The following is a 25028-nucleotide window of genomic DNA, read 5'->3' on the forward strand; positions in this document are numbered from 1 at the left end:
ATTCAAATTCTGCTTTGATTAGTTTGAAGGTTCCAACCCATAACCTAAAATCCAATATGGCTGCCATGAAAAAAGCATTAGTGAAAGTTCCAGTATGACTGCAGGTGATTTGTACCTCATCAAATCCAAGGCACGACATCCGGTTGTGTTCAAATGCAGAGTAATACACTGGTATTATCTTGTGTTGCTAACAGTAATGTGTCCGGTCTCTAAGCACAACAATTAATATACCCCAAATGTTTTACAACTTGCATTTGAGTCATGGTTAAATTGGGTGTCATAATTCTGAAGTTCAGTTTCCAAACTAAGGTGCCACAGTAATTGCTTACCAGAAACTGGGTCTCACTAATATAAATAGGCTACCAGAAGGGTATCCTATGCATTCAACCAGAGTGAAAAGGAACTACTTCTAAAGTTACAGTTTTAACAATTGTTACAAGAGATTTACCACCAAGGTGGTCAAGGTTAGGCACTGTTGGTTGCTCAAAAGTGTGGAGTAATGGATGCCTCTTTCCACAACTTTAGGAACAACTGTACCCATAAGATTGCTTGAAAATATAACTAATATTAGCTATAACGTGGTAGCAATACATTTCCCTAGTATTACATGTTATTTTTTTTTTTTTTTTCTTTTCAGACAGTCATAAATTGGTGAGTGAAATCATGTAATACTGTTATGTAATTTTGGTTTGTTTCCAGGACTGGACACATGATAGGGTTTAAATTTATGGGGGCTTTAAAACAAACTACAAAAAACAAACATGAGGGTCACTTGAAGGAGGTAAACTTTTCTACAAATGATCAAGATTTAACTAGAGAAAATAAGTGGCCTTGAATTTAACTTCACAATTTGCTCATAATCCATGTAAAACATTATCAATGGAGTGGATGGAGGAGGTGTTGGAATATCTGGAAGAGAAAGTAATATGGTGTGGGGACTTTAATGCTAATAGCACAATATGGGGAAATGTAATGATAAAAATGGACAAATTATAAAAGAAGTAATAGAAACAAAAACTTTTGTATGTCTTAATGATGGAAGGGGTACACGAATTAATGTAAGAACAGGAGCAGAGTCAGCAATTCATTTAACTTTGGTATCAAATTCATTAGCAGGTATATGTGAGTGGGATATTGATAAAAATACAACAATAGGTAGTGATCATTATCCCATTAAGATCGGAACAGGATTAACATTAAACATTAAGAATGTAAAAATAAATAAATGGAATTTTAATAAGGCATACTAGATTAAATTTCAATATCTCAGTGAAAAGAACTTAGGAAAAATAGACCAACAGCTAAACCAGGAAAAGATAACACAAAACCAGAACATCAGAATCAGAATCAGCTTTATTGCCAAGTTCGTACATACAAACAAGGAATTTGACTCCGGTACACTTTGCTCTATGGTTTTGTTTTTGTATTACAGAAATTTACAATGTACAATATACGCATATATAATAAAAAGGTGCATTTGCAACATCTGTATGCTGTTGTTTTGTACTCTATTGAATGTTCAACAAAGAAACAGCCTGGGGGAAGAAACTGTCTCTGTGGCGGCTGGTTTTAGTGAACAGTGCTCTGTAGCGGCGGCCTGAAGGTAAAGCTCTGAACAGTTTATGTGCAGGGTGTGTGGGGTCTGCAGAGATTTTAGCTGCCCTTGTCCTGACCCTAGACCTGTATAAGTCCTGGATGGAGGGAAGGTCAGCTCTGATTATTCTCTCTGCAGTCCTGATTATTCGTTGCAGTCTGGACCTGTCCTGTTTTGTGGATGAGCCAAACCACACTGAGATGGATGAAGACAGGATAGATTGAATGATGGCAGTGTAGAAGATGACCAGCAGCTCCTGTGGATGGTTGAACTTCTTGATTTGCCTCAGGAAGTACAGTCTCTGCTGGGCCTTCTTTCGAACAGTGTCTATGTGTGAAGACCATCTCAGGTCCTCAGAGATGGTGGTTCCTAAGAACCTGAAGTGGTCCACGGCCGATTCAGTGTTGTTGAGGATGGTGAGGGGGGTGTATGGGGATGGTGTTCTCCGAATGTCCACCACCATTACCACAGTCTTGAGTGGGTTGTGTTCAAGGTAGTTTTGACTACACCAGTGTATCAGCCGATCCAACTGCTGTCTGTATGCAGACTCATCACCGTCCTGGATCTAACCAATGACAGTGGTGTCATCTGCAAACTTCAGGAGTTTCACGGATGAGTCCGATGAGGTGCAGTCATTTGTGTACAGAGAGAAGAGGAGTGGGGATAGAACACATCCCTGGGGGGCACCAGTACTTATTGATCTGGTTCAGGAGAAGATGCTCCCCAGTCTCACCTGCTGCTGTCGGTCCGTCAGGAAGTTGTTGATCCACTGACAGGTGGAGGCTGGGACGTTGAGCTGGGTGAGCTTCTGGTGGAGGATGTCTGGTATGATGGTGTTGAAGGTCGAGCTGAAGTCTACAAACAGGATCCTGGCGTACGTCCCTGGATGGTCGAGGTGTTGCAGGTTGAAGTGTAGACCTAAGTTGACAGCATCATCTGCCGACCTGTTTGCTCGGTAAGCAAACTGCAGGGGGTCCAGCAGGGGGCCAGTGATGTCTTTCAGGTGCTTCAACACCAGCCGCTCAAAGGATTTCATGACCACAAATGTCAGGGCTACAGGCCTGTAGTCATTTAATCCTAGGATGGTGGGTTTCTTGGGAACCGGGATGATGGTGGATCGTTTGAGGCAGGAGGGGACCTCACATTTCTCCAGTGATTTGTTGAAGATCCTTGTGAAGATCGGAGCGAGTTGATTTGGACAGGCTTTCAGGCATGATGGGGAGACGTTATCAGATCCTCCAGCTTTCTTTGTTTTCATGCGCTGAAAGAGCCTATTTACATCTTCCTCGGAGATCTTTAGTGCAGGCAGAGGATCTGAAGGTAGGGGGTTGGTAGCTTTGTGGGAAGAACTTGTTCCTGAATGGGATGTGGAGGAGATGGTTTGAGGTGTGAACGGCTTCTTGTCATGTCTGCAGTAGAAGCCATTCAGACGGTTGGCCAGGAGACGACTCTGTTCAGGATGGGTGGGGGGGCTCCTATTGACAGTCAGGTTACAGCTGAAGTATCATCAGTAGAAAGGCTGTTCTTAAGCTTCTCACTGTAGTTTCTCTTGGCTGCTTTGATCTCTTTTGTTAGTCTGTTCCTGGCCTGCTTGTACCATGCCCAATCTTCACTGCTGTGAGGTCTATAATGAGAACATTATAGACCTATTGCTTTAACATCAAATATATGCAAAATAATGGAAAAAATTATTAATAATAGATTAACATATTATTTGCATAGAAACGTGTACATTACTAAAGTGCAAAGTGGTTTTAGAAAAGGGAGAAATATTAATGACCCAACGTTGTGTTTAGAATATGAAATCAGAAGAGCGCAAGTTAATAAACAAAGTCTAGTTGCTGTATTTTTTGACATAGAGAAAGCTTATGACATGATGTGGGTTGAAGGATTACTGATTAAGTTAAATTAAATGCAAATTACTGGGAAATGTTTAACTGAATTCAAAAAAATTTAACAAATAGAACTCTTCAAGTTAAAACAGATCAAGAAATATCAAGAAAATATGCTGTAGACAATGGAACACCACAAGGTAGTATTATAAGTCCAATATTGTTCATTATAATGATAAACGACCTATTTACAGAAATTGGAAAAGAAATAGGATGTTCACTTTTTGCAGATGATGGAGCCATATGGAAAAGGGGGAAAAATGTAAAGATAACTGGAAAGAAAATACAGGCGGAAATAAGAAGGATAGAAGAGTGGGCTTTTCAATGGGGATTCAAGTTCTCAGTAGAGAAAACAAAAGAAATTGTATTTACACAGAAAAAAACAAGAGAGGAAATAAAATTAAAATTATATAATCAAGAGTTAGAACAAGTTACATGTATAAAGTTTTTAGGAATATGGTTTGATGAGAAAATCCTGTGGAATATACATATTCAGAAAATAATAGATAAATGTAAGAAAGTATTAAATATTATGAGATGTTTGGCTGGCACTGACTGGGGAGCAGACAGGGAAGCGTTAAAACAAATTTACACAGGATTGATCAGATCAAATATAGATTATGGAAGTATTATATATGGTTCAGCAGCAAAGACGCACCTGGAAAAATTTGACATTATTCAACATCAAGCATTAAGACTTTGTACAGGACCTTTCAAAACAACCCCAACAGCAGCACTCGAAGTAGAAATGGAAGAAATACCGTTAGATTTGAGGAGAACACAATTAACAATACATTACTGGATAAACTTACAAGGCAATAACCCGGGTCATCCAACACGAGAGATCTTGAAGCCATGCTGGGAAAAAATTACAAAAGAGACAAGAAGTTTTGAATGGATCATTAAAAAAATATCAGAAGAGTTTCATATACAAAATACAGTAATAAGTCCGATACTGCCAATAGCTGTTGTACCACCCTGGATCTTACCAGAAGCACAGGTAGATATGTCATTAATGGAAAAAAAGAAAAGAACATGTATATTAGAGTTAAATATAGTACAAGAATATGTTAATAATTATTATCAATATCTTCAGATTTATACAGATGCGTCAAAAATAAATGACAAAATAAGAATAGCATTCATAGTACCGGAATTTCAAATAAGAGTAGGAAAACAAATCACAAATGGTTTGTCAGTATACACAGGAGAAATATTAGCAATACTTTTAGCAGTACAATGGGTGGAACACATAAAACCTTTAAAAACAATAATTTTTTCAGATTCAAGCTCGGTATTATTAAGTTTAAAACATAACCATTCAGACAGCAGGCCAGACATCCTACTAGAAATACTGCATACTTTATTCAGACTACAAATGATGGGTTTATCAATAGCATTTTTATGAGTTCCAGCACATATTGGGGTTAAAGGAAATGAGATGGCAGATAAGATGGCTAAGAAGGCAACATAAAAATCTTATCAATTTTACAGTACATTTAAGTAAATCAGAAGCAAAAAGCATCATCAAATAAAATTGAAAGAAGAATGGCAGAAAAGGTGGGATGGAGAAAGAAAAGGAAGATGGTTGTATAGGATCAAAAAGGCAGTTGGTGAAAAAAGAACTGGAAGAAGGAGTAGAAAGGAGGAAAGAGTAATAACAAGACTAAGATTAGGACATACAGGACTTAATTATACACTTTGTAAAATACATAAACATAATACAGGACAATGTGACCACTGTGGGAAGGATGAAACAATTGAACATGTTTTTATAGAGTGTCAGAAATATGAGCTGGAAAGAAGAGGTATGAAGAGAGAATTTGAAAGGATTAAAGAAAAGTTTAGTATAATAGACTCATTACAAAAGAAAATAGGGAGCAAACATATACAAATTATTTTAAGATTCCTAAAAAGAACCAAATTATTTAATAGAATTTGAGTATTTAAGAAGATATTAATCCATGATGAACCACACTCCATACCAGAGGTGGCGGTAATGCACACCTATATATTCTTGCCAACCGCCATTAAACTCCAGAAGAAGAAGAAGAAGCGTTGTGCAGGAGGTGGATGCAGTACACAGCTGATAAGTCCTACTGTATAGACTGTTAGAATTTGTATTATGGCAAGAAAAATGCAGCTAAGTAAAGAAAAACGAGTGGCCATCATTACTTTAAGAAATGAAGGTCAGTCAGTCCGAACAATTGGGAAAACTTTGAAAGTGTCCCCAAGTGCAGTCGCAAAAACCATCAAGCGCTACAAAGAAACTGGCTCACATGAGGACCGCCCCAGAAAAGGAAGACCAAGAGTCACCTCTGCTGCGGACGATAAGTTCATCCGAGTCACCAGCCTCAGAAATCGCAGGTTAACAGCAGCTCAGATTAGAGAACAGCTCAATGCCACACAGAGTTCTAGCAGCAGACACATCTCTAGAACAACTGTTAAGAGGAGACTGTGTGAATCAGGCCTTTATGGTAAAATAGCTGCTAGGAAACGACTGCTGAGGACAGGCAACAAGCAGAAGAGACTTGTTTGGGCTAAAGAACACAAAGAATAGACATTAGACCAGTGGAAATCTGTGCTTTGGTCTGATGAGTCCAAGTTTGAGATCTTTGGTTCCAACCACCGTGTCTTTGTGCGGCGCAGAAGAGGTGAACGGATGGACTCTACATGCCTGGTTCCCACCGTGAAGCATGGAGGAGGAAGTGTGATGGTGTGGGGGTACTTTGCTGGTGACACTGTTGGGGATTTATTCAAAATTGAAGGCATACTGAACCAGCATGGGTACCACAGCATCTTGCAGCAGCATGCTATTCCATCCGGTTTGCGATTAGTTGGACCATCAATTATTTTTCAACAGGACAATGACCCCAAACACACCTCCAGGCTGTGTAAGGGCTATTTGACCACGAAGGAGAGTGATGGGGTGCTGTGCCACATGTGTTAATTTATAGTTTTGATGCTTTCAGTGTGAATATACAATTTTCAGTCATGAAAATAAAGAAAACTCTTTGAATGAGGTGTGTCCAAACTTTTGGTCTGTACTGTGTATATATACTTTTCCTAAAAGGGTAGGTTTTCATTAGTTTAATAACACTTTAAGAGATTTGTTTCAATTTTAAATAGATCTGGACAGCTTAATTAGATATAACTGAGTCCTCGCAGCAGGTCACTCAGGAGCTAACAGTGTTAGCCGGTGATGTTAGCTTACTAAAGCTCTATCTTAAAAGATGTGGAACTTTTGAGGTAAAATATTTGTTTTCCCCGGACTGTCATTACTGTAACAGCGTGCAGCCTCAAGAAATTGTATTAAAAAAAAACCTTAGTTATTAAGTTTAAATAATAAAAATAAAATAAAGATCGAATTTGAAGTCGAACACAGGCTTGTTGCTGTCAGCTTGAGCTAAAACAGTGAAGGACTTGCAGCCAGTGACGGTGAAAATAAATGGTCTCCACCTTGGCTTTTGATCCTCTGTCCTGCTGAACAAATCTCAGAAGAAACCGCCGCAGCCAGCAATGAGAAGCTGGTAAAAGAAGGCAGCACAACACCCAGGATCTAACCAGCTTTTAGATTGATGTTAGGAAGCTCGACTGAACAGAGGAGGGAAACATGAGCAGCTGCAGACTGCTGCAGTCTGAGCTGAAGCTGTGGACTTCAGGAAGAAGCAAATGGACAAGGGGACTAAATGAAGGTGAGCCACTGTTGACGCTGCCTGTCGGCCGTCCCGTCATGTTAAAATAGACAACTCTGCACAACTCCAGTCACTCTCCAGTTTAGGTTATGACGCACGGAAACCGCATTAACAGTGCTGAAACAGCTTCACTCGAAACTGAACTTTAATGAGACTGAACAGTTGCTTCTTGTTCAGGTTGGACCAACTTCAAAATGGAGATCCAAATGTGCCACAATAATTTTATTCTGTAATGTTCTATGTTCAAAACATAGTGTGTATATATATATATATATATATATATATATACATATATATATATATATATATATATATACATATATATATATATATATATATATATATATATATATGTGTGTATATATGTATATACACACTATGTTCAAAACATAGTGTGTATATACAGGTCCTTCTCAAAATATTAGCATATTGTGATAAAGTTCATTATTTTCCATAATGTCATGATGAAAATTTAACATTCATATAGTTTAGATTCATTGCACACTAACTGAAATATTTCAGGTCTTTTATTGTCTTAATACGGATGATTTTGGCATACAGCTCATGAAAGCCCAAAATTCCTATCTCACAAAATTAGCATATCATTAAAAGGGTCTCTAAACGAGCTATGAACCTAATCATCTGAATCAACGAGTTAACTCTAAACACCTGCAAAAGATTCCTGAGGCCTTTAAAACTCCCAGCCTGGTTCATCACTCAAAACCCCAATCATGGGTAAGACTGCCGACCTGACTGCTGTCCAGAAGGCCACTATTGACACCCTCAAGCAAGAGGGTAAGACACAGAAAGACATTTCTGAACGAATAGGCTGTTCCCAGAGTGCTGTATCAAGGCACCTCAGTGGGAAGTCTGTGGGAAGGAAAAAGTGTGGCAGAAAACGCTGCACAACGAGAAGAGGTGACCGGACCCTGAGGAAGATTGTGGAGAAGGGCCGATTCCAGACCTTGGGGGACCTGCGGAAGCAGTGGACTGAGTCTGGAGTAGAAACATCCAGAGCCACCGTGCACAGGCGTGTGCAGGAAATGGGCTACAGGTGCCGCATTCCCCAGGTCAAGCCACTTTTGAACCATAAACGGCGGCAGAAGCGCCTGACCTGGGCTACAGAGAAGCAGCACTGGACTGTTGCTCAGTGGTCCAAAGTACTTTTTTTGGATGAAAGCAAATTCTGCATGTCATTCGGAAATCAAGGTGCCAGAGTCTGGAGGAAGACTGGGGAGAAGGAAATGCCAAAATGCCAGAAGTCCAGTGTCAAGTACCCACACTCTGGATGAGCTAAAGGCCGCTATCGAAGCATCCTGGGCCTCCATAAGACCTCAGCAAAGCCACAGGCTGATTGCCTCCATGCCACGCCGCATTGAAGCAGTCATTTGTGCTAAAGGAATCCCGACATAACTGTACATGATTATTTGAAGGTTGACGTTTTTTGTATTAAAAACACTTTTCTTTTATTGGTCAGATGAAATATGCTAATTTTGTGAGATAGGAATTTTATATATATATATATATATATATATATATATATATATATATATATATATATATATATATATATATGTGTGTGTACAGTGGTTGGACAATGAAACTGAAACACCTGTCATTTTAGTGTGGGAGGTTTCATGGCTAAATTGGACCAGCCTGGTAGCCAGTCTTCATTGATTGAACATTGCACCAGTAAGAGCAGAGTGTGAAGGTTCAATTAGCAGGGTAAGAACACAGTTTTGCTCAAAATGTTGAAATGCACACAACATTATGGGTGACATACCAGAGTTCAAAAGAGGACAAATTGTTGGTGCACGTCTTGCTGGTGCATCTGTGACCAAGACAGCAAGTCTTTGTGATGTATCAAGAGCCACGGTATCCAGGGTAATGTCAGCATACCACCAAGAAGGACGAACCATATCCAACAGGGTTAACTGTGGACGCAAGAGGAAGCTGTCTGAAAGGGATGTTCGGGTGCTAACCCGGATTGTTTCCAAAAAACATAAAATCACGGCTGCCCAAATCACGGCAGAATTAAATGTGCACCTCAACTCTCCTGTTTCCACCAGAACTGTCCTTTGGGAGCTCCACAGGGTCAATATACACGGCCGGGCTGCTATAGCCAAACCTTTGGTCACTCATGCCAATGCCAAACGTCGGTTTCAATAGTGCAAGGAGCGCAAATCTTGGGCTGTGGACAATGTGAAACATGTATTGTTCTCTGATGAGTCCTTTACTGTTTTCCCCACATCCGGGAGAGTTAAGGTGTGGAGAAGCCCCAAAGAAGCGTACCACCCAGACTGTTGCATGCCCAGAGTGAAGCATGGGGGTGGATCAGTGATGGTTTGGGCTGCCATATCATGGCATTCCCTTGGCCCAATACTTGTGCTAGATGGGCGCGTCACTGCCAAGGACTACCGAACCATTCTTGAGGACCATGTGCATCCAATGGTTCAAACATTGTATCCTGAAGGCGGTGCCGTGTATCAGGATGACAATGCACCAATACACACAGCAAGACTGGTGAAAGATTGGTTTGATGAACATGAAAGTGAAGTTGAACATCTCCCATGGCCTGCACTGTCACCAGATCTAAATATTATTGAGCCACTTTGGGGTGTTTTGGAGGAGCGAGTCAGGAAACGTTTTCCTCCACCAGTATCACGTAGTGACCTGGCCACTATCCTGCAAGAAGAATGGCTTAAAATCCCTCTGACCACTGTGCAGGACTTGTATATGTCATTCCCAAGACGAATTGACGCTGTATTGGCCGCAAAAGGAGGCCCTACACCATACTAATAAATTATTGTGGTCTAAAACCAGGTGTTTCAGTTTCATTGTCCAACACCTGTATATGTGTGTAAAAATGCAATGATTATAATAAATATTAACTGTATCTGTATTTTTTAAATATATGTTTATATAAACTTTTTTTCCTACATTCAATGAATTAATTGCACAAATAATTAGTTAAAAAATAGAAATATTTAAAGACTACTTACTTAATATGTGTATTTTCAGTTTTATTTGATTTATAATATAAGAATATTTAAATTGAAATTCAAAAACACATTATTAATCCCAATGAAAAATTTGATATTTTTTGTTTTAGTTTATAATTTATTTAATGACTTCATTATGTATTTAATTTTGACACTCTTGGCCCTTGTTCTTCCTTCTTTCATCCACTCTTATCATTTTGCAGGCATTGGTTGGAGTGGAAAGACTTTCTTGTCAACTTCTTGTTGTCCCAAGGTGTGTATTGTTGGAAGTGGTCCGGCAGGTTTCTACACAGCACAGCATCTTATCAAGGTGTGTACTTCCTGTTCTGATAGTATGCAGGTATTAGCTGTGGAACATGTAGATAAACTCCTGTTGTATCTGTTGTATACTCCAGATTGTAGTGTAAAGCGCTTTGGAGTCCTTGGACTAGATAAAGCGCCACACAAGTGCAGGCCATTTACCATACACCGACATACTGTAAATATTTTCCCCTTCCTTTTAGACACAGTGAAAAAGCAACCACAGTGCTTTGCTTCTCTGCTTCAGTTAAACACAATCCTGCACTCCATATATACTGCCAATTTACAGTAATTCAATCTAAAGGCATTTTATGAAACAAATTCATATCCAGTTATTTAAAATAAAATAATCAAATCAATCCAAAACAATGCAATCATTTAGAGGGATTCAAATTTTGTTTATTCTGCTAATTAGTAAAATACTATTCATCCAAGGAAACCCAGCCTTTTGTATTGAGTCATTGGCTTTGCAGCAATTCCTCCTGAAGTTCAAGTGGACAGTGGAGAGAAAGCACTCCCTCAGTATGAGCAACCTTCTACTGCAACCAAAGTGGAGGATCTTGATCTTAACTTCAACATAATACAATTAAAATACATTTTTACCATAGCAAATGCATTTTTTTCCAGTTTCTGAGTCCCAACATGGAAAAGTCACATGGAAAGAGCCTGCAGCAATTTAGTTCTTTTAATAACCTATTAAATCGGGGGTACACTTAGTAATGTTCAGTATATATTTGTTGACATGTTCCTTAGGGTTTGAATGCATAAAGTTGAAAGAAATACATTATTGGGTTGGACTACTGACTTGATGACTGAACACAACTGGTCAAGAGATTTGAATCAGGAGTAAGGCAACAACAGTATTCACTTTAAAATGCAAAAAGAAGAACAGGGGCAAGAGACAAAATAAACATTTAATATAACATTTAAACTCAAACATGGTGTCCATCAGATGTTTAACAGGCTCTTCCATCTCTGCTTTTATGCCCAGATGTAAAATGTCCAATCGCAAGTAATTATTCTTTTACCTCAGTCCTTTCAGTGGAGTGTAAGGGTGCAAAACATCATGGAGGTAAGGTGGCACCATACTTTTAATATTATGAAAGCAGGAGGAAACATTTGAAATGGATATTGAAATGGACAGCAAGCCAGTGTTTCTTTTCTGTCAGTAGACACAGAGAAGGCACTCTGTTTTGAACATTTGAGGACACCTGGGTGATCAAGGATTAACATTGTCCAAAGAATTTCCGTAATCCAAACGAGATGTGATTAAGGAATGGATTACTGTCTCAGACTGATGTAATTAAATGAAGGCCTTCACTTTACTAAGTGCCCCAAACTGGAAAAAGCTCACCTTTACAACTAAGTTGAGCTGATCAAATCAGTTTAAAGGCTCTATTAAAAACCAAGATTTCTGCCATATAAGTGGCAATGGGAATGTAAGGGACCAGTGACACTGTTAATTAGGAAGATTAGATTATCCAGTTAAAATGTTTCTTTTTTTTTTTGTAAAAGAATGTCCCATTTATGCTTTTAGAAGTTTCATACAACGAAGCAGTGCCAAATCAGAAGCATTGTTGTGGGCTGGACTATGTAGATAAATCGTATCGTTTGCCAACGAAGTCGGTGTCATTTAATAATAATACAACACAATGAATCATTTGCTGTATTAGATACATTATGTCTCTAGTATTGTATATTTCAGCTTTTTGTCTTCATGCTAGTGTGTGTTAACATACTTGGCAAGTACAGATAAAACCTGTGGTGGAACTTTATTAATGAAGAGACAATGTATGCAGGGAGTGATTTATTCTATTTAGCCCTTTTTCCTTTCAGGCTCGTCAGGATGTTGAGGTCGACATTTACGAGCGATTGCCCGTTCCCTTCGGCCTGGTCAGGTTTGGAGTGGCCCCTGATCACCCTGAAGTCAAGGTGACATTTATCACACAGCAGAGTGGGGGGGGGATTACAACAATTTGCACTCCACAAATCTGGGATTTTAAGTGAATAAATCTGAAGAGATAAAGGGAACATTTGGTAAGACAAAGTAAAGGGTAGTCTGACCAGGCAAGAAAGTGTTTTAGGCTGAACAACATTGGTCAAGTATGTTACTGAAGTTTAATCAGTGGCATTCTGCTGGATGCTTTTTGTTGCCACATTCTTTTTAATTCTGTGTAAATTCATTTTGTTTATAGATTAGTAATAAGTGTTATTGTGTAAAAGCTCAGGAAACAATTCTGAACTAGAAAAATTGCAGGGTGATGATTTTGCTCATCCATGCAAACATTTCCAGGACAATTAATCATCTCATTATAGTTTATGATGAATGTTGTGTCAATGAAGAAAAAACATTTTAATGCAAGACAATCCAGGCGACAGCTTTAGAAAGGTGGTTAGACTGGCTGAGCATGAAAACCGCCAGCGAATAAAACAGCTGAACAAATTGAAGAAAAATGACCTAAGAGAGTGTTCTTTGGTTGCCTTGGAGCTTGTAATTAAAATTAATTTTTTGGCAGGAAACATGATTTAATTAACACACCAAGCAAAAAAAACGAGTACAATAATAAATCAGTCAGTCAGTCATTTTCTACCGCTTATTCCATAGTGGGTCGCGGGGGAGCTGGTGCCTATCTCCTGCAGTCTATGGGCGAGAGACGGGGTACACCCTGGACAGGTCGCCAGTCCATTGCAGGGCAACACACAAACAACCATGCACACACTCATTCATACACCTAAGGGCAATTTAGAGACCAATTAACCTATCAGGCATGTCTTTGGTCTGTGGGAGGAAGCCGGAGTACCCGGTGAGAACCCACGCATGCACAGGAAGAACATGCAAACTCCATGCAGAAAGACCCCTGGCCAGGAATCGAACCCAGGACCTTCCCGCTGCAAGGCAACAATAATACAATAATAAAAATACAATAATAAATAAAAGATACAAATATTTAAGTTTGCATGAGTATTCAGCATCACTAGTCAACACTTGGTAAATGGATGTCTTTGCCAAAACCTAGCTCCTGGGAATTCAAACTGACTGTTTTCTGCAACCTTTAAAGCTTACTTCAGAGTCTTACTAATCTGATCCTCGTTTTTACAGTGCCAAAAAGGAACTGCAGACGGTTGCTTTACTGGAGTTTTGAGAGCACAGTCACAGCTAAAAGATTCGCCCGAGGCGATAATGTTGCGCTTTGCAGAATTGCTGGTTTGGTTGCAAATCACATTGCTTGTAGATTTCTGTGCAGAGTTATGTCTTAAATGCAAAGTGGTTTGTTTTCCTAAAAAAAACTGACATTAAAAAGTACCTTATAGCATTGTCTAGTGTTTTTGTTGATCTCTTAAAAGATGATAAAACAATCTGAAGTAACTCATCAATCTAATCAGCTGACTGATTACTTTAAAAAAGGAGCAGATGGGCTTCCAATCATTGTCTTCTTGTGATTGCAATAGTTACCTCTAAAGAAACATTTGCAGACATTATCACCTCACATCAAAATGACCTCATACGGATGAGAACTGCAGCTAAGACAAAGATTTTTCTGAATCATCAAGAGCATCAAGTGAGAAGTTCAACTGTCTAAAGAGACTTCAGGACACCGAAGAGTGTCCAGCATGTTCATGGATTGTCTCCTTCTTAGGACTGCACTGCAGATATGTGTTGCCACCAGTGCAGAGCCTGCACACCATTTGGCAGCAGGTGGGTTGGTGTGCATCTGTGGTCAGTGTGAGGCAAAGACTTTGGGACATTAACCTTGATGAAGAAGAAAGGCAAAGAAGCCACATCTGTCCAAGAAAAATGGCAAGGATTGACATGAAATTCTGCAGGAAGGACAAGGATGGAAGGAAAGACTGGTTATTTTTTTCTCAACAGTCCTCATTTTGATTATTTGGGAAATCTTGAAAATCTCTTTCTTAGGAAAAGAAAACATGAGCTCTGCCAGAAATCATGTGTTATGAGGACGGTGAGGCATTCTGATACAATCCATGGGTGTGAGGGGTTCCCCACAATTCTCCCCAAAAACTGTTGCTATAGGATACGAGTGTTTCATATAATCAGTAGTGCAAAACATATCATATAAACCTGAGGACAGATTCTAAATTTACATTTTTTTCTCATAGCTAGACTTCTACAGGTTAATGTTTTGAACAGGTTTCCTGATTATGTTTATGAACTATGAAACGTTTTTCTGTACAATAAATGTTTTCATTTTTGTCTTACAGAATGTCATCAATACTTTTACTCAAACAGCCAAACATTCCCGCTGCAGTTTCTATGGGAACGTAAATGTTGGGAAGGACGTGACCGTCGGTGAACTGCAGCAAGCGTACCATGCTGTCGTACTGGTGAGAATGCAAACACTGCATGCGCGTCCACTAATACAGGATCCTTACATGAAAATTCAGGCTTAAATCTTTTTTGCATATATTTCCTGCCAGAGTTACGGTGCAGAGGGAAACAGGAGGGTGGGGGTGCCAGGTGAGGACCTGCGAGGTGTGTACTCCGCCAAAGACTTTGTGGGCTGGTACAACGGCTTGCCCAGCTGTCGAGAGGTTTGTGGAGCCAATTCTGTGAAAAATTCATCCGTTCTCATGTAAATCACAGCATACTGATGTTTTCATTTCTATGATTCCTCCTCCAGCTCAGTCCGGACCTGAGCTGCGAAACAGCCGTCATTTTGGGACAAGGCAACGTGGCCTTGGATGTAGCCAGAATACTGCTGTCTCCTTTGGATATTTTAAAGGTGAGAAGGATTTTCTTTTTCCTTTGCCAACATGGAAAAGAAAAACAAACAAACAAGAAAAGGGTTAAATATGGAGGTAAGTAGGGCTTTGCTTTTACTCACGGGTGATTTCTAAAGCAGTGTGCCTTGCAAAAGTATTCCCCTTTAAAATTTTACCATGTTATAACCACAAACTTCAATGTATTTTATTGAATTTTTATGCAATAGATGGTCTCTCAATTTTTATTTTATTTTTTATTTTTCTGTAAATACAAATCTAGAAGGTGTGGTGTGCATTTGTATTCAGCCCCCTGAGTGAATACTTTATAGAACCACCTTTTAACTGCAATTCCAGCTGCAGGCCTGTTTGGGTATGTCTCTACCAGCGTTGCCCGATTGACATTTTTTGCAAATTAGCTGAAACTCAGTCAGACTGGATGGAGAGTGTTCCTGAAGAGCAACTTTCAACTCTTCCCGCAGATTCTCAGCCGGATTTAGGTCTGGACTTTGACTGGACCATTCTAACATATGCTTTAATCTAAACCACTCGGTTATAGCTCTGGCAGGTGTAGAGTTTTGCTCGTTTTGACACTGGATTTAGGGGTACCAGAATAAAGAACGTTGATGAATACAGATTCACGCCACACTTCTCCAATTTTTATTTGTAAAACAAACTTGAAAACCATGTATAATTTTCTTCCTCAATTATACTAAATGCGAAACATTTAAAAACCATGAATACTTTTGCAAGGTGTTGTGTATTTCTATAAATATAAATTCAAGGCTTTTCCAAACACTCCAGAAAACTAAGTAGTAATGCTGTTTAGTAGTATTATTAGTAATGGTACTGACAATAATGCATCTTTTCTACTGGTCATGATAAGAATACATTTGGGATTACTTTAAGAAATACAGTACTATCTACATTTTTACCATCCTGTGCCAATGCTTCTCATAATTATTTTGTTTTCACAGAAAACCGACATCACCCAGCCAGCCCTGGAAGCCCTTGCAGAGAGTCAGGTTCGAAAGGTGCTGATAGTTGGCAGAAGGGGACCCATGCAAGTCGCTTGCACAATCAAGGTGTGTATTATAGGACAGGGGAAAAAAAGCCAGACCTTTATCACACAAATTGAGCCATTGGGAACCACACTGACCCAAGTGTTTGACCTACTCTTCTTTACAACATTGCATCAGTATTCATATATGCACAGTTCTCCTTTCAGAGCCCAACATCTGCTGAAAGGCTGTTGCCTGGTTTGTCTTGATAAGTCTGAGTTGTCTGGATGAAACTCTTGAAATCTAAGTCCTGGTGCCATATTCTTTTTAGCGAGAACAGACTTTTAGTTTACTTACATATTTGTCCATTGTTTTCTAATTGTACTTTGATGAATTGTAACATTTAACATGCTAACTTAGGCCTAATGACTGTGTAATAGAAATCACGGATTGTTGTTATATTTTCTTACAGTCTAAAGCAGTCAGCCGCTCCTCCAAAGCTTGACCATGGTCTTTAACAGTTTCCACTTGTTAATAAGATTTCTTATTGTAGGATGTGGGACTTTCAGAGAGTTGGAATGTAACCATACCAGATTAATGTGGAGGTGTCATTTCTCTTTTCTTTCTGACTTGGCATTGTGTTAAATCCAGCTTTTACATACATACGTTCTCGCTCTTGGAGATAAGTAATTGCAGACTTTCTTTCTTTCTTTCTTTCTTTACTTCCTTCTTCTAGGGTCATCTAGTTGCTCCATTCCTTTTAACTCATGTGGAAGCTCTAAGTTTGAAAATGGTTTCTTTGCATTGCTTCTCCATTTTGGCTTAGTGTTTGTTAACTAAATGACACTGAGTGATATTTTGTGTTTTGATGTTCAAAACTTCTTTCATCAGGTTATGAAACACTGCCTACCTCTTAAACATGGCAAATTATTGCTGTTATAAAAAAAAGTTGTTTAAAAAGACGCATGAAGAAAGTCAATCAGAAGAACCAGAATGACCCAGAGAAAAACCACAGCTTGGTGACTTCTGGGTTTTTTCTAAAAACAGGTTGTTTTTGTGTAAAGCTGATGGTGTACCTTTGATAGCAGAGTCTTGTGGTATTTGACTTCCTCATCTTGTCTACAGGAGCTCAGAGAAATGGTGAACCTGCCAGGAACCAGGCCTGAGATGGTGGCAGCTGATTTCGAAGGCGTCCCAGAAGCTCTTAAAGGTCAGAGGCAAATCAAAGCCTTGACTGAGGTTTTTTTTATGACAACATGTTATTTTTTCAAGTGTGACTCAAGATTTACAGATTTTGCTTTCTTGGTTCTTGTCATCTGAATGAAAATTACACAAGTTGATGAGAAATCAGCATCTGACTAATGCAGAACATTGAGCTGTCATATGGGAGGAAGAAATGTATGTTGTGGTTAACAGCTGAAGCACATGTGCAGACCCATAGCCCGTATACTGAGCCGAGCGGAAACTGTTCACAAGTTAAGATCGCTTCTGACGTACAAGAGCTCAAAACAGGCTGCAGGTATGGAGAGTTGTTGTTCTGCAGCAATGCTCATTATGTTGACCTTCTGGCCAGTAGCCTCAGCCTTGATGGAGACGTGGCATTGATTTGACTGCTTAGTGAAAACAGTGTCCTTGTGTTTGCTCACAGATGGGTTTTCAGAACCTTGACCGTGTGAATATTTTAAGTTAGACGCAGTGAGGGATAATTTTAGAAGCTGCTGTCTTGTAGCTGTTTCTGTCTGTGCTGCAGCTTTGCAGTCACAGGTGCTGTGTTACATATGCAAGAACATATGCAGCACCCAATCCAGTATTTCTGTCTCAAATGAGAGCATTACAATCTAGATACAGATTCATGTGTGTGTTTTTACTCGATTAGAGGGCCTTGCTGGTCTGAATAAATCCTCAATTTGATGTCTGCAAGCCTTCCAAAGCACACCTGCACATCTTTTGACTAGCAAAAGGCACTGTTATCATGTTATACCTGTGCTGGCTTCTCTACTGGTCTGCTGTTCATTTCAGGATCCAGTTGAAACTGCTTGTTTTTGTATGGCACCACCATGCGGGTCTGTACCTTTGCCCCCTTCCACTCCAGCCAGAGCATTAAGGTCCACAAATGGACTGTTGCTTGACAATCCTTGGTCCAGGCTCAAAAGTAGAGCTTTATTGGTGGTGTCAGCTTACCTGTACAAAATCCTGCCTTATATCCCAGCTGCAAAAATTGTCGTTTATTTTAGGTCGGTTTTGAAAACCCACTTTTAATAATTGGCTTTTAGTTATAGTTGAAAAGATTATTTTATTTTACTCTGCAAACTGGGTATATTTATTTGATATAAATATAATAATATAGTTATTTTATTTGGTTGCATTTTGTTATTTTATTGGAGTTCGTATTTACTGTGGATTGTTATGCTGTCTCTACCAGCTTTGCACAGTAGAGACTCATTTTGCTTGTCAAATATTCTCAATTGAAAGTCCACCTAAACTTGGACTAGGCCATTCATCCAGATGCTTAGAACTAAGCCGTTCTGAGAATAGTCTGAGGAAGTCTTTTTCAGCCTATAACTGGCTTTCTTGCAGGCCCTGCCCTGGTACACAGGATGATGCACAGTGTTAGTTTTCCACCACACATATGTTGTTTGGCATGTATGCCAGACAATTTAGTTTAGTTTTTATCTGACCAGAACACTTTCTTCCACATACTTGTTGTGTCTCCTACATGACTTGTGGTTAACTACACATAGGACTGCTTCTATTCAACACTGGCTTTCTTTTTGTCACTCTTCCATAAAGGCCAGTTATTGTTTTATGGCCTAACCCTGTTTTAAACTTCTCCACAACTTTATCCTTGACCTGTCTGCTGTGTTCCTTGGTCTTCATGATGCTGTTCACTAATGTCCTCTAACAAACATTTAAGGCCTTCAAAGAACAGGTGGATTTATACTGATATCCAGTTAAACACAGATGGGCTCTATAAAGTAATTAGGTGACATATGATGGCACTTTTCAGGTCTACTTTGGATTAGTTAGTTTGTTGTTGTAATGTGCCAAAAAAATGAAATACTCACAGCTCATGAATACTGCAAGAACTGTACTATAAGTGGTTTATGCTGTTAGAGAGGTCACAATTAAACAGATGAAATGAGAGCAATAAAAAGTAAAGAGGTAGCCGTTCATATCAATCTATTGTTAGCCCAGAGATCTCATTCTGTCGATGTGAAACTGGTCATAAACAAAAATACCTGACAACAAAATCATTTGTCAGTCTGATTGTCAGATCACTATTATACATAAAAACACTAAAAAATAAACATGCTATCCCTACACACTGGACGGACATCTGCAAAAACATGTTGTGAAACCGATATAATCTATTCCCGATTAAGGTTGAATAAAATATAAAAAGCTATTAATAACTTATAAAATACACATTTTTACCAATTGTTTCACAGTAGTAAGGAGTGAAAGGATTTATGGCAGGAGTCTCTCTGCTGTCGCAGATTTACCGAGGCCCAGGAAGCGTCTCACCGAGCTGCTGATGAAGACGGCTATGGAGGTACCCGGAGATAAGGAGCTGGAGCGGCGGAAAAACGCCACCAAGATCTGGGGTTTCCGATTCTACCGGAGCCCCACTGAAATCTTCGCTGACCCCAGTCACAGCAGAACAGCCGGCATCCGACTGGCGGTCAACAGGCTTGAGGTGAGCATGATTTTGTATTTTAAACCCAAATGTGCCTGTGAGGTTGCCTACTTTGGAGTGTAATAATACTTACGTCTCTTCGGTCAGGGTTCTGGAGAAAGAGCTCAGGCTGTTCTTACCGGGGAAGTTGAAGATGTTTCCTGTGGTCTGGTCATCAGCAGCATCGGCTACAAGAGTCACCCCATCGATCCCAGCGTGCCGTTTGACTCTCGGAGAGCCATCGTGCCTAACTCAGTGGGCCGGGTTCACCAAGCTGCAGGTTTGTCTGTTTAAAACAGACTCCTAGAAATATGAACCTTTTAACTACACAATTTCACAACTCAGTCTTTCTCTTTAGGTTTGTATTGTAGCGGTTGGCTGAAAACAGGCCCCACAGGTGTCATAGCCACCACTATGAACAACAGCTTTGACACGGCACGATCATTGCTGGAGGACGTGGACTCTGGAACATTGGATATATCTACAGCCAAGCCTGGATCACAAATTGTCAGCATGCTGCTGGAGGAGCGAGGTACATTAAAGACTCGTTGGTTATTGCAACATATGTTAATGAGCCCTTGTTAACTGCCTTGTTTAGCACAGTGTATACAACACGCTTTTTTGCACAATTGGTATACAAAACCAAGGTTAAACAACAGCATAGAAACCCAAAATCTAAAATACAGGGACAAAGGATGGGAATGATGGATTACTTACTATTTTTAATTATATCTTTATTAATGTTAATGCAAAAAAACATACAGAATAATATAATGTATTTTTCACCTCCATCACTGGACCCCTGCTCTGGCAGTTTAGGCTGTAGTATGATGGGTCTGGCTGCCGTGCAGTGTCAAAGGCCGATTTGCTCTACAAAGGGAAAAACTGAAATATTCCTCCTGTTTCCCAATTGATATTTATTTTCTTAAAAGGCCATATCTAGTTCAGCCACTCCACACACTCCTCGACTCACTAGAAAGTCCACCAAAGGTTTCCAAATGTCCTCAAATTTCTCTGGCTGTCCTCTAATTACATCGGCCAGTCTTCCAAAAACAACTCCTATCCATGTATTTATTAGGACAAGGCGACCATCTTCCTGGCCTGCAAGTGACCAGAGTCAATTCAAATAGACTGTTTTGAGTTGACAACAAAGTCTTCATGATGCCCACCTGTGTGTTTATTGGTTAGTTTAACATGTGATCAGAGGGCAAGAGTAGGGAAAGAGCCAGCTAACTAAAACAGGCTGCCTATGATTAATGTTTACTAAGTTTAAGAGGAAAAAATGAAAAAAAAAAAAAACTCAAAACATAAGAGCTGTTGCTGTTACTGAGCATTTTTATTGTGCCGTGTGCAGGAGTGAAACCAGTGACTTTCTCAGACTGGGAGAAGATCGACAGCTTGGAGATGAGAAAGGGGGAAGCTTGCGGAAAACCCAGAGAGAAACTACTGACTGTGGAAGAAATGCTGAAGGTGGCCCGAACATGACCTATGCAGCAGGCAGAATCCAGCAGAACAAAGAATAATGAGTAATGTTAGATACAAAGACTGCAGTGGAGACCATATTCATATAATACAAATGGCATTGTGAACATGGGCTTAATTTAAAGCATGCATAAAAGGTTGAACGATGTAATACCTTTGATTATTTGCAGCACAAAGATAAATGAATATTCACAATCCGTTTAAGCTGAAACATAGTATAGAACCATACTCAGGTAAACACTTTGAGCAGCCCCAACATCTATTTTCACTCACTGGGGCCTGCCATAGCAATGCAGAGAGAGCAGTGAGTGTGAAGTTGTGAAGCAACGCCATTTACTGCCTCCCATGCAGTGCATAGAGGCACCTTTTACTATTCACCTCTGAACTGGACTCTTTATATTTTCTTATTCCGTCTGAATCAATGCGATCCGAACTGTAGCGCGCACCCCCACGGTATATATATATATATCAAAACGTTAGGCTCGGTCTCGAGATGGGTGCTTTTACTTTTATTAAGATAATTTAAATAATTTCAAGTCAAATAATGTCCAGTCAAAGTCCATCTTCCATAGTTACTATTGATTTTCTTAAGCTGATAATACATACACAATGATTTTAGAATAGCAAGTAGGTCAGAATTACTAATGGACCTAAGCCAGTCCTCAAAAACAACCATGATGGACTTTCAAAATAAGACCAAAACATACTCTACAAAATAAAAGCCTTAATATTTCACACAACACATAATTGCAGCATTGGACTTAACACTACCACTGGGACTCAAACCGTGTTTGAAATAAGACCTTGTAAAATAAAGCTCACTGATATTTCCAAAGTAAAAGCCTCAACATTCTGTAGTAACTCTTTGCATTTAAAGCATATAATGGGATACAATGTGATTTTAGCATGGTTGTCACATTTAGGATGCAATCTTACACTTAGCTCAAGGCCACTGATGAAACAAGAACAGGTCTAGGTGGATATTTTTGCCTGTCAGAATGGAAAACATCTCATTTTGAGACATTAAAAAAACTTTCAACACATTTAAGTCAACAGAAGAACAGAAGCGGATTGGAAAGCAAGTACACCTTGTAGGCACTATGTGAAGGAACTAATGCGTGACCGCTGTACGAGACCAAAGTCTTGCATACCGTCTTGCATTTCTAACTAGATTTTTTAAATAAATATTTTAAAGTGAATAATTGTCAGTCTGATGGTACTGTTAAATGCAGGGGTGAAAGTGAGCCGGTACGGTCCGGTACTGTGTACCACTAAAAGATTCTGCGCCGGTACGCAGTACCGGGAAGAGGGAAGAACGGCTGTCTGCTATGAAGCCGTCATCCAGAACCAGTTACGGCTGCAACAATTCCCGAGCACACAAAGATCAGATACGCTACCAATAGTCAGTCTAAAACACGACTTAATCTGTTTATAAATATAGTTATTTTCCCTCATTCCAAATAGTTTCTGCTATGCTGGAGCCTCAATGCTCTTGCTTTGCTTCTCTCCCCCGGAAAACGAGCACCGCTACGTTTAATGTCTGTCTGCTCGCTGTTAAATACTCCAGTTAAAAGCAAAGGGAGAGAATCTAGTTGTGTTTCATGTTATTTTGCTGAATTACAACAACACAGTACAGCTCGAAAACATTGCTTATGACCAGAGATTTCACATACGATACACGAGAGCGCATGCGCACTTATCTCCAAAACAGAACGGTTACCAAGACATCCTAGAGCTGAATGAATGAAATATTCTCATTGAATACTTTGTTCTGTACAAAGTTGAATTTGCTGACAACAAAATCACACAAAAATCATCAATGGAAATCAAATGTATTAACCAATGGAGGCCTGGATTTGGAGTCACACACAAAATTAAAGTGGAAAAACAAACTACAGGCTGATCCAACTTTGATGTAATGTCCTTAAAACAAGTCAAAATGAGGCTCAGTATTGTGTGTGGCCTCCACGTGTCTGTATGACCTCCCTACAACACCTGGGCATGCTCCTGATGAGACGGCGGATGGTCTCCTGAGGGATCTCCTCCCAGACCTGGACTAAAGCATCCACCAACTCCTGGACAGTCTGTGGTGCAACGTGACGTTGGTGGATGGAGCGAGACATGATGTCCCAGATGTGCTCAATCGGATTCAGGTCTGGGGAATGGGCGGGCCAGTCCATAGCTTCAATGTCTTCATCTTACAGGAACTGCTGACACACTCCAGCCACATGAGGTCTAGCATTGTCCTGCATTAGGAGGAACCCAGGGCCAACCGCACCAGCATATGGTCTCACAAGGGGTCTGAGGATCTCATCTCAGTACCTAATGGCAGTCAGGATACCTCTGTCAAGCACATGGAGGGCCATGCGGCGCTCCAAAGAGATGCCACCCCACACCATTACTGACCCACTGCCAAACTGGTCATGCTGAAGGATGTTTCAGGCAGCAGATCGCTCTCCACGGTGTCTCCAGACTCTGTCATGTCTGTCACATGTGCTCAGTGTGAACCTGCTTTCATCTGTGAAGAGCACAGGGCGCCAGTGGCGAATTTGCCAATCCTGGTGTTCTCTGGCAAATGCTAAGCATCCTGCACGGTGTTGAGCTGTGAGCACAACCCCCATTTGTGGACGTCGGGCCCTCATACCATCCTCATGGAGTCAACATGCACATTTGTGGCCTGCTGGAGGTCATCTTGCAGGGCTCTGGCAGTGCTCCTCCTGTTCCTCCTTCCACAAAGGCGGAGGTAGCTTTCCTGCTGCTGGGTTGTTGCCCTCCTACGGCCTCCTCCACGTCTCCTGGTGTACTGGCCTGTCTCCTGGTAGCACCTCCAGGCTCTGGACACTACGCTGACAGACACAGCAAACCTTTTTGCCACAGCTCGCATTGATGTGCCATCCTGGATGAGCTGCACTACCTGAGCCACTTGTGAGGTTTGTAGAGTCCGTCTCATGCTACCACGAGTGTGAAAGAACCACCAACATTCAAAAGTGACCAAAACATCAGCCAGAAAGCATCGATACTGAGAAGTGGTCTGTGTTCCCCACCTGCAGAACCACTCCTTTATTGAGTGTTTCTTGATAATCACCAAAGATTTCCCCCTGTTGTCTATTCCATTTGCACAACATCATGTGAAATTAATTGTCAATCAGTGTTGCTTCCTAAGTGGACAGTTTGATTTCACAGACGTTTGATTTACTCTGAGTTATATTGTGTTTTTTACGTGTTCCCTTTATTTTTTTTGAGCAGTGTATATATATATATATATATATATATATATATATATATTCTACATTGTCAAGTGATTCTAATTTCTGCATATACAAACAGCCTACAGTAAAGTAAAATATTGATACATTTTAATTAGTTTGAGTTTGCTGAGAGAGAGATCTTGAGGGGGCCACAGATGAGGGTAACAATTAACACACACACACACACACACACACATATATATATATATATATATATATATATATATATATATATACCCCCAGTGCACCGGCAAGAATTTAAAACTACTTTCACCCCTGGTTAAATGTCTATGTTGTTAAATCTGCATTACCTTGCAAAAGTCTTCATACCCCTTAAGTGTTTTTCACGTTTTATTATTTTTTTTCTCTCTGTGGATACTCCACCTATAGTCTGCTTACTAATTAGGTGACTTCTGATG

At 39.9% G+C, this 25028-nt stretch overlaps 1 protein-coding gene across 2 annotated transcripts; it reads left to right on the forward strand.

Moving 5' to 3' along the window:
- The first annotated feature begins 6739 nt into the window (after nucleotides 1-6739).
- On the forward strand, nucleotides 6740-21509 carry fdxr (ferredoxin reductase). Of its 2 annotated transcripts, none has more exons than XM_047376170.1 (12): nucleotides 6740-7181; nucleotides 10387-10493; nucleotides 12320-12415; nucleotides 14705-14827; nucleotides 14921-15034; nucleotides 15124-15225; nucleotides 16180-16287; nucleotides 17329-17413; nucleotides 19653-19900; nucleotides 19988-20159; nucleotides 20238-20411; nucleotides 21234-21509. In XM_047376170.1, the coding sequence occupies exons 1-12, from the start codon at nucleotides 7100-7102 to the stop codon at nucleotides 21362-21364; spliced, it is 1542 nt and encodes a 513-aa protein (XP_047232126.1). In that variant the 5' UTR covers nucleotides 6740-7099; the 3' UTR covers nucleotides 21365-21509. The 2 variants fall into 2 exon arrangements, with proteins under 2 accessions (XP_047232126.1, XP_047232127.1); XM_047376171.1 differs by having other exon boundaries at nucleotides 6744-7181; nucleotides 19701-19900.
- Nucleotides 21510-25028: the final 3519 nt, after the last annotated feature.

The sequence above is a fragment of the Girardinichthys multiradiatus genome, chromosome 10 (genome assembly GCF_021462225.1).
Source record: "Girardinichthys multiradiatus isolate DD_20200921_A chromosome 10, DD_fGirMul_XY1, whole genome shotgun sequence".
NCBI classification, from domain to species: Eukaryota; Metazoa; Chordata; class Actinopteri; order Cyprinodontiformes; family Goodeidae; genus Girardinichthys; species Girardinichthys multiradiatus.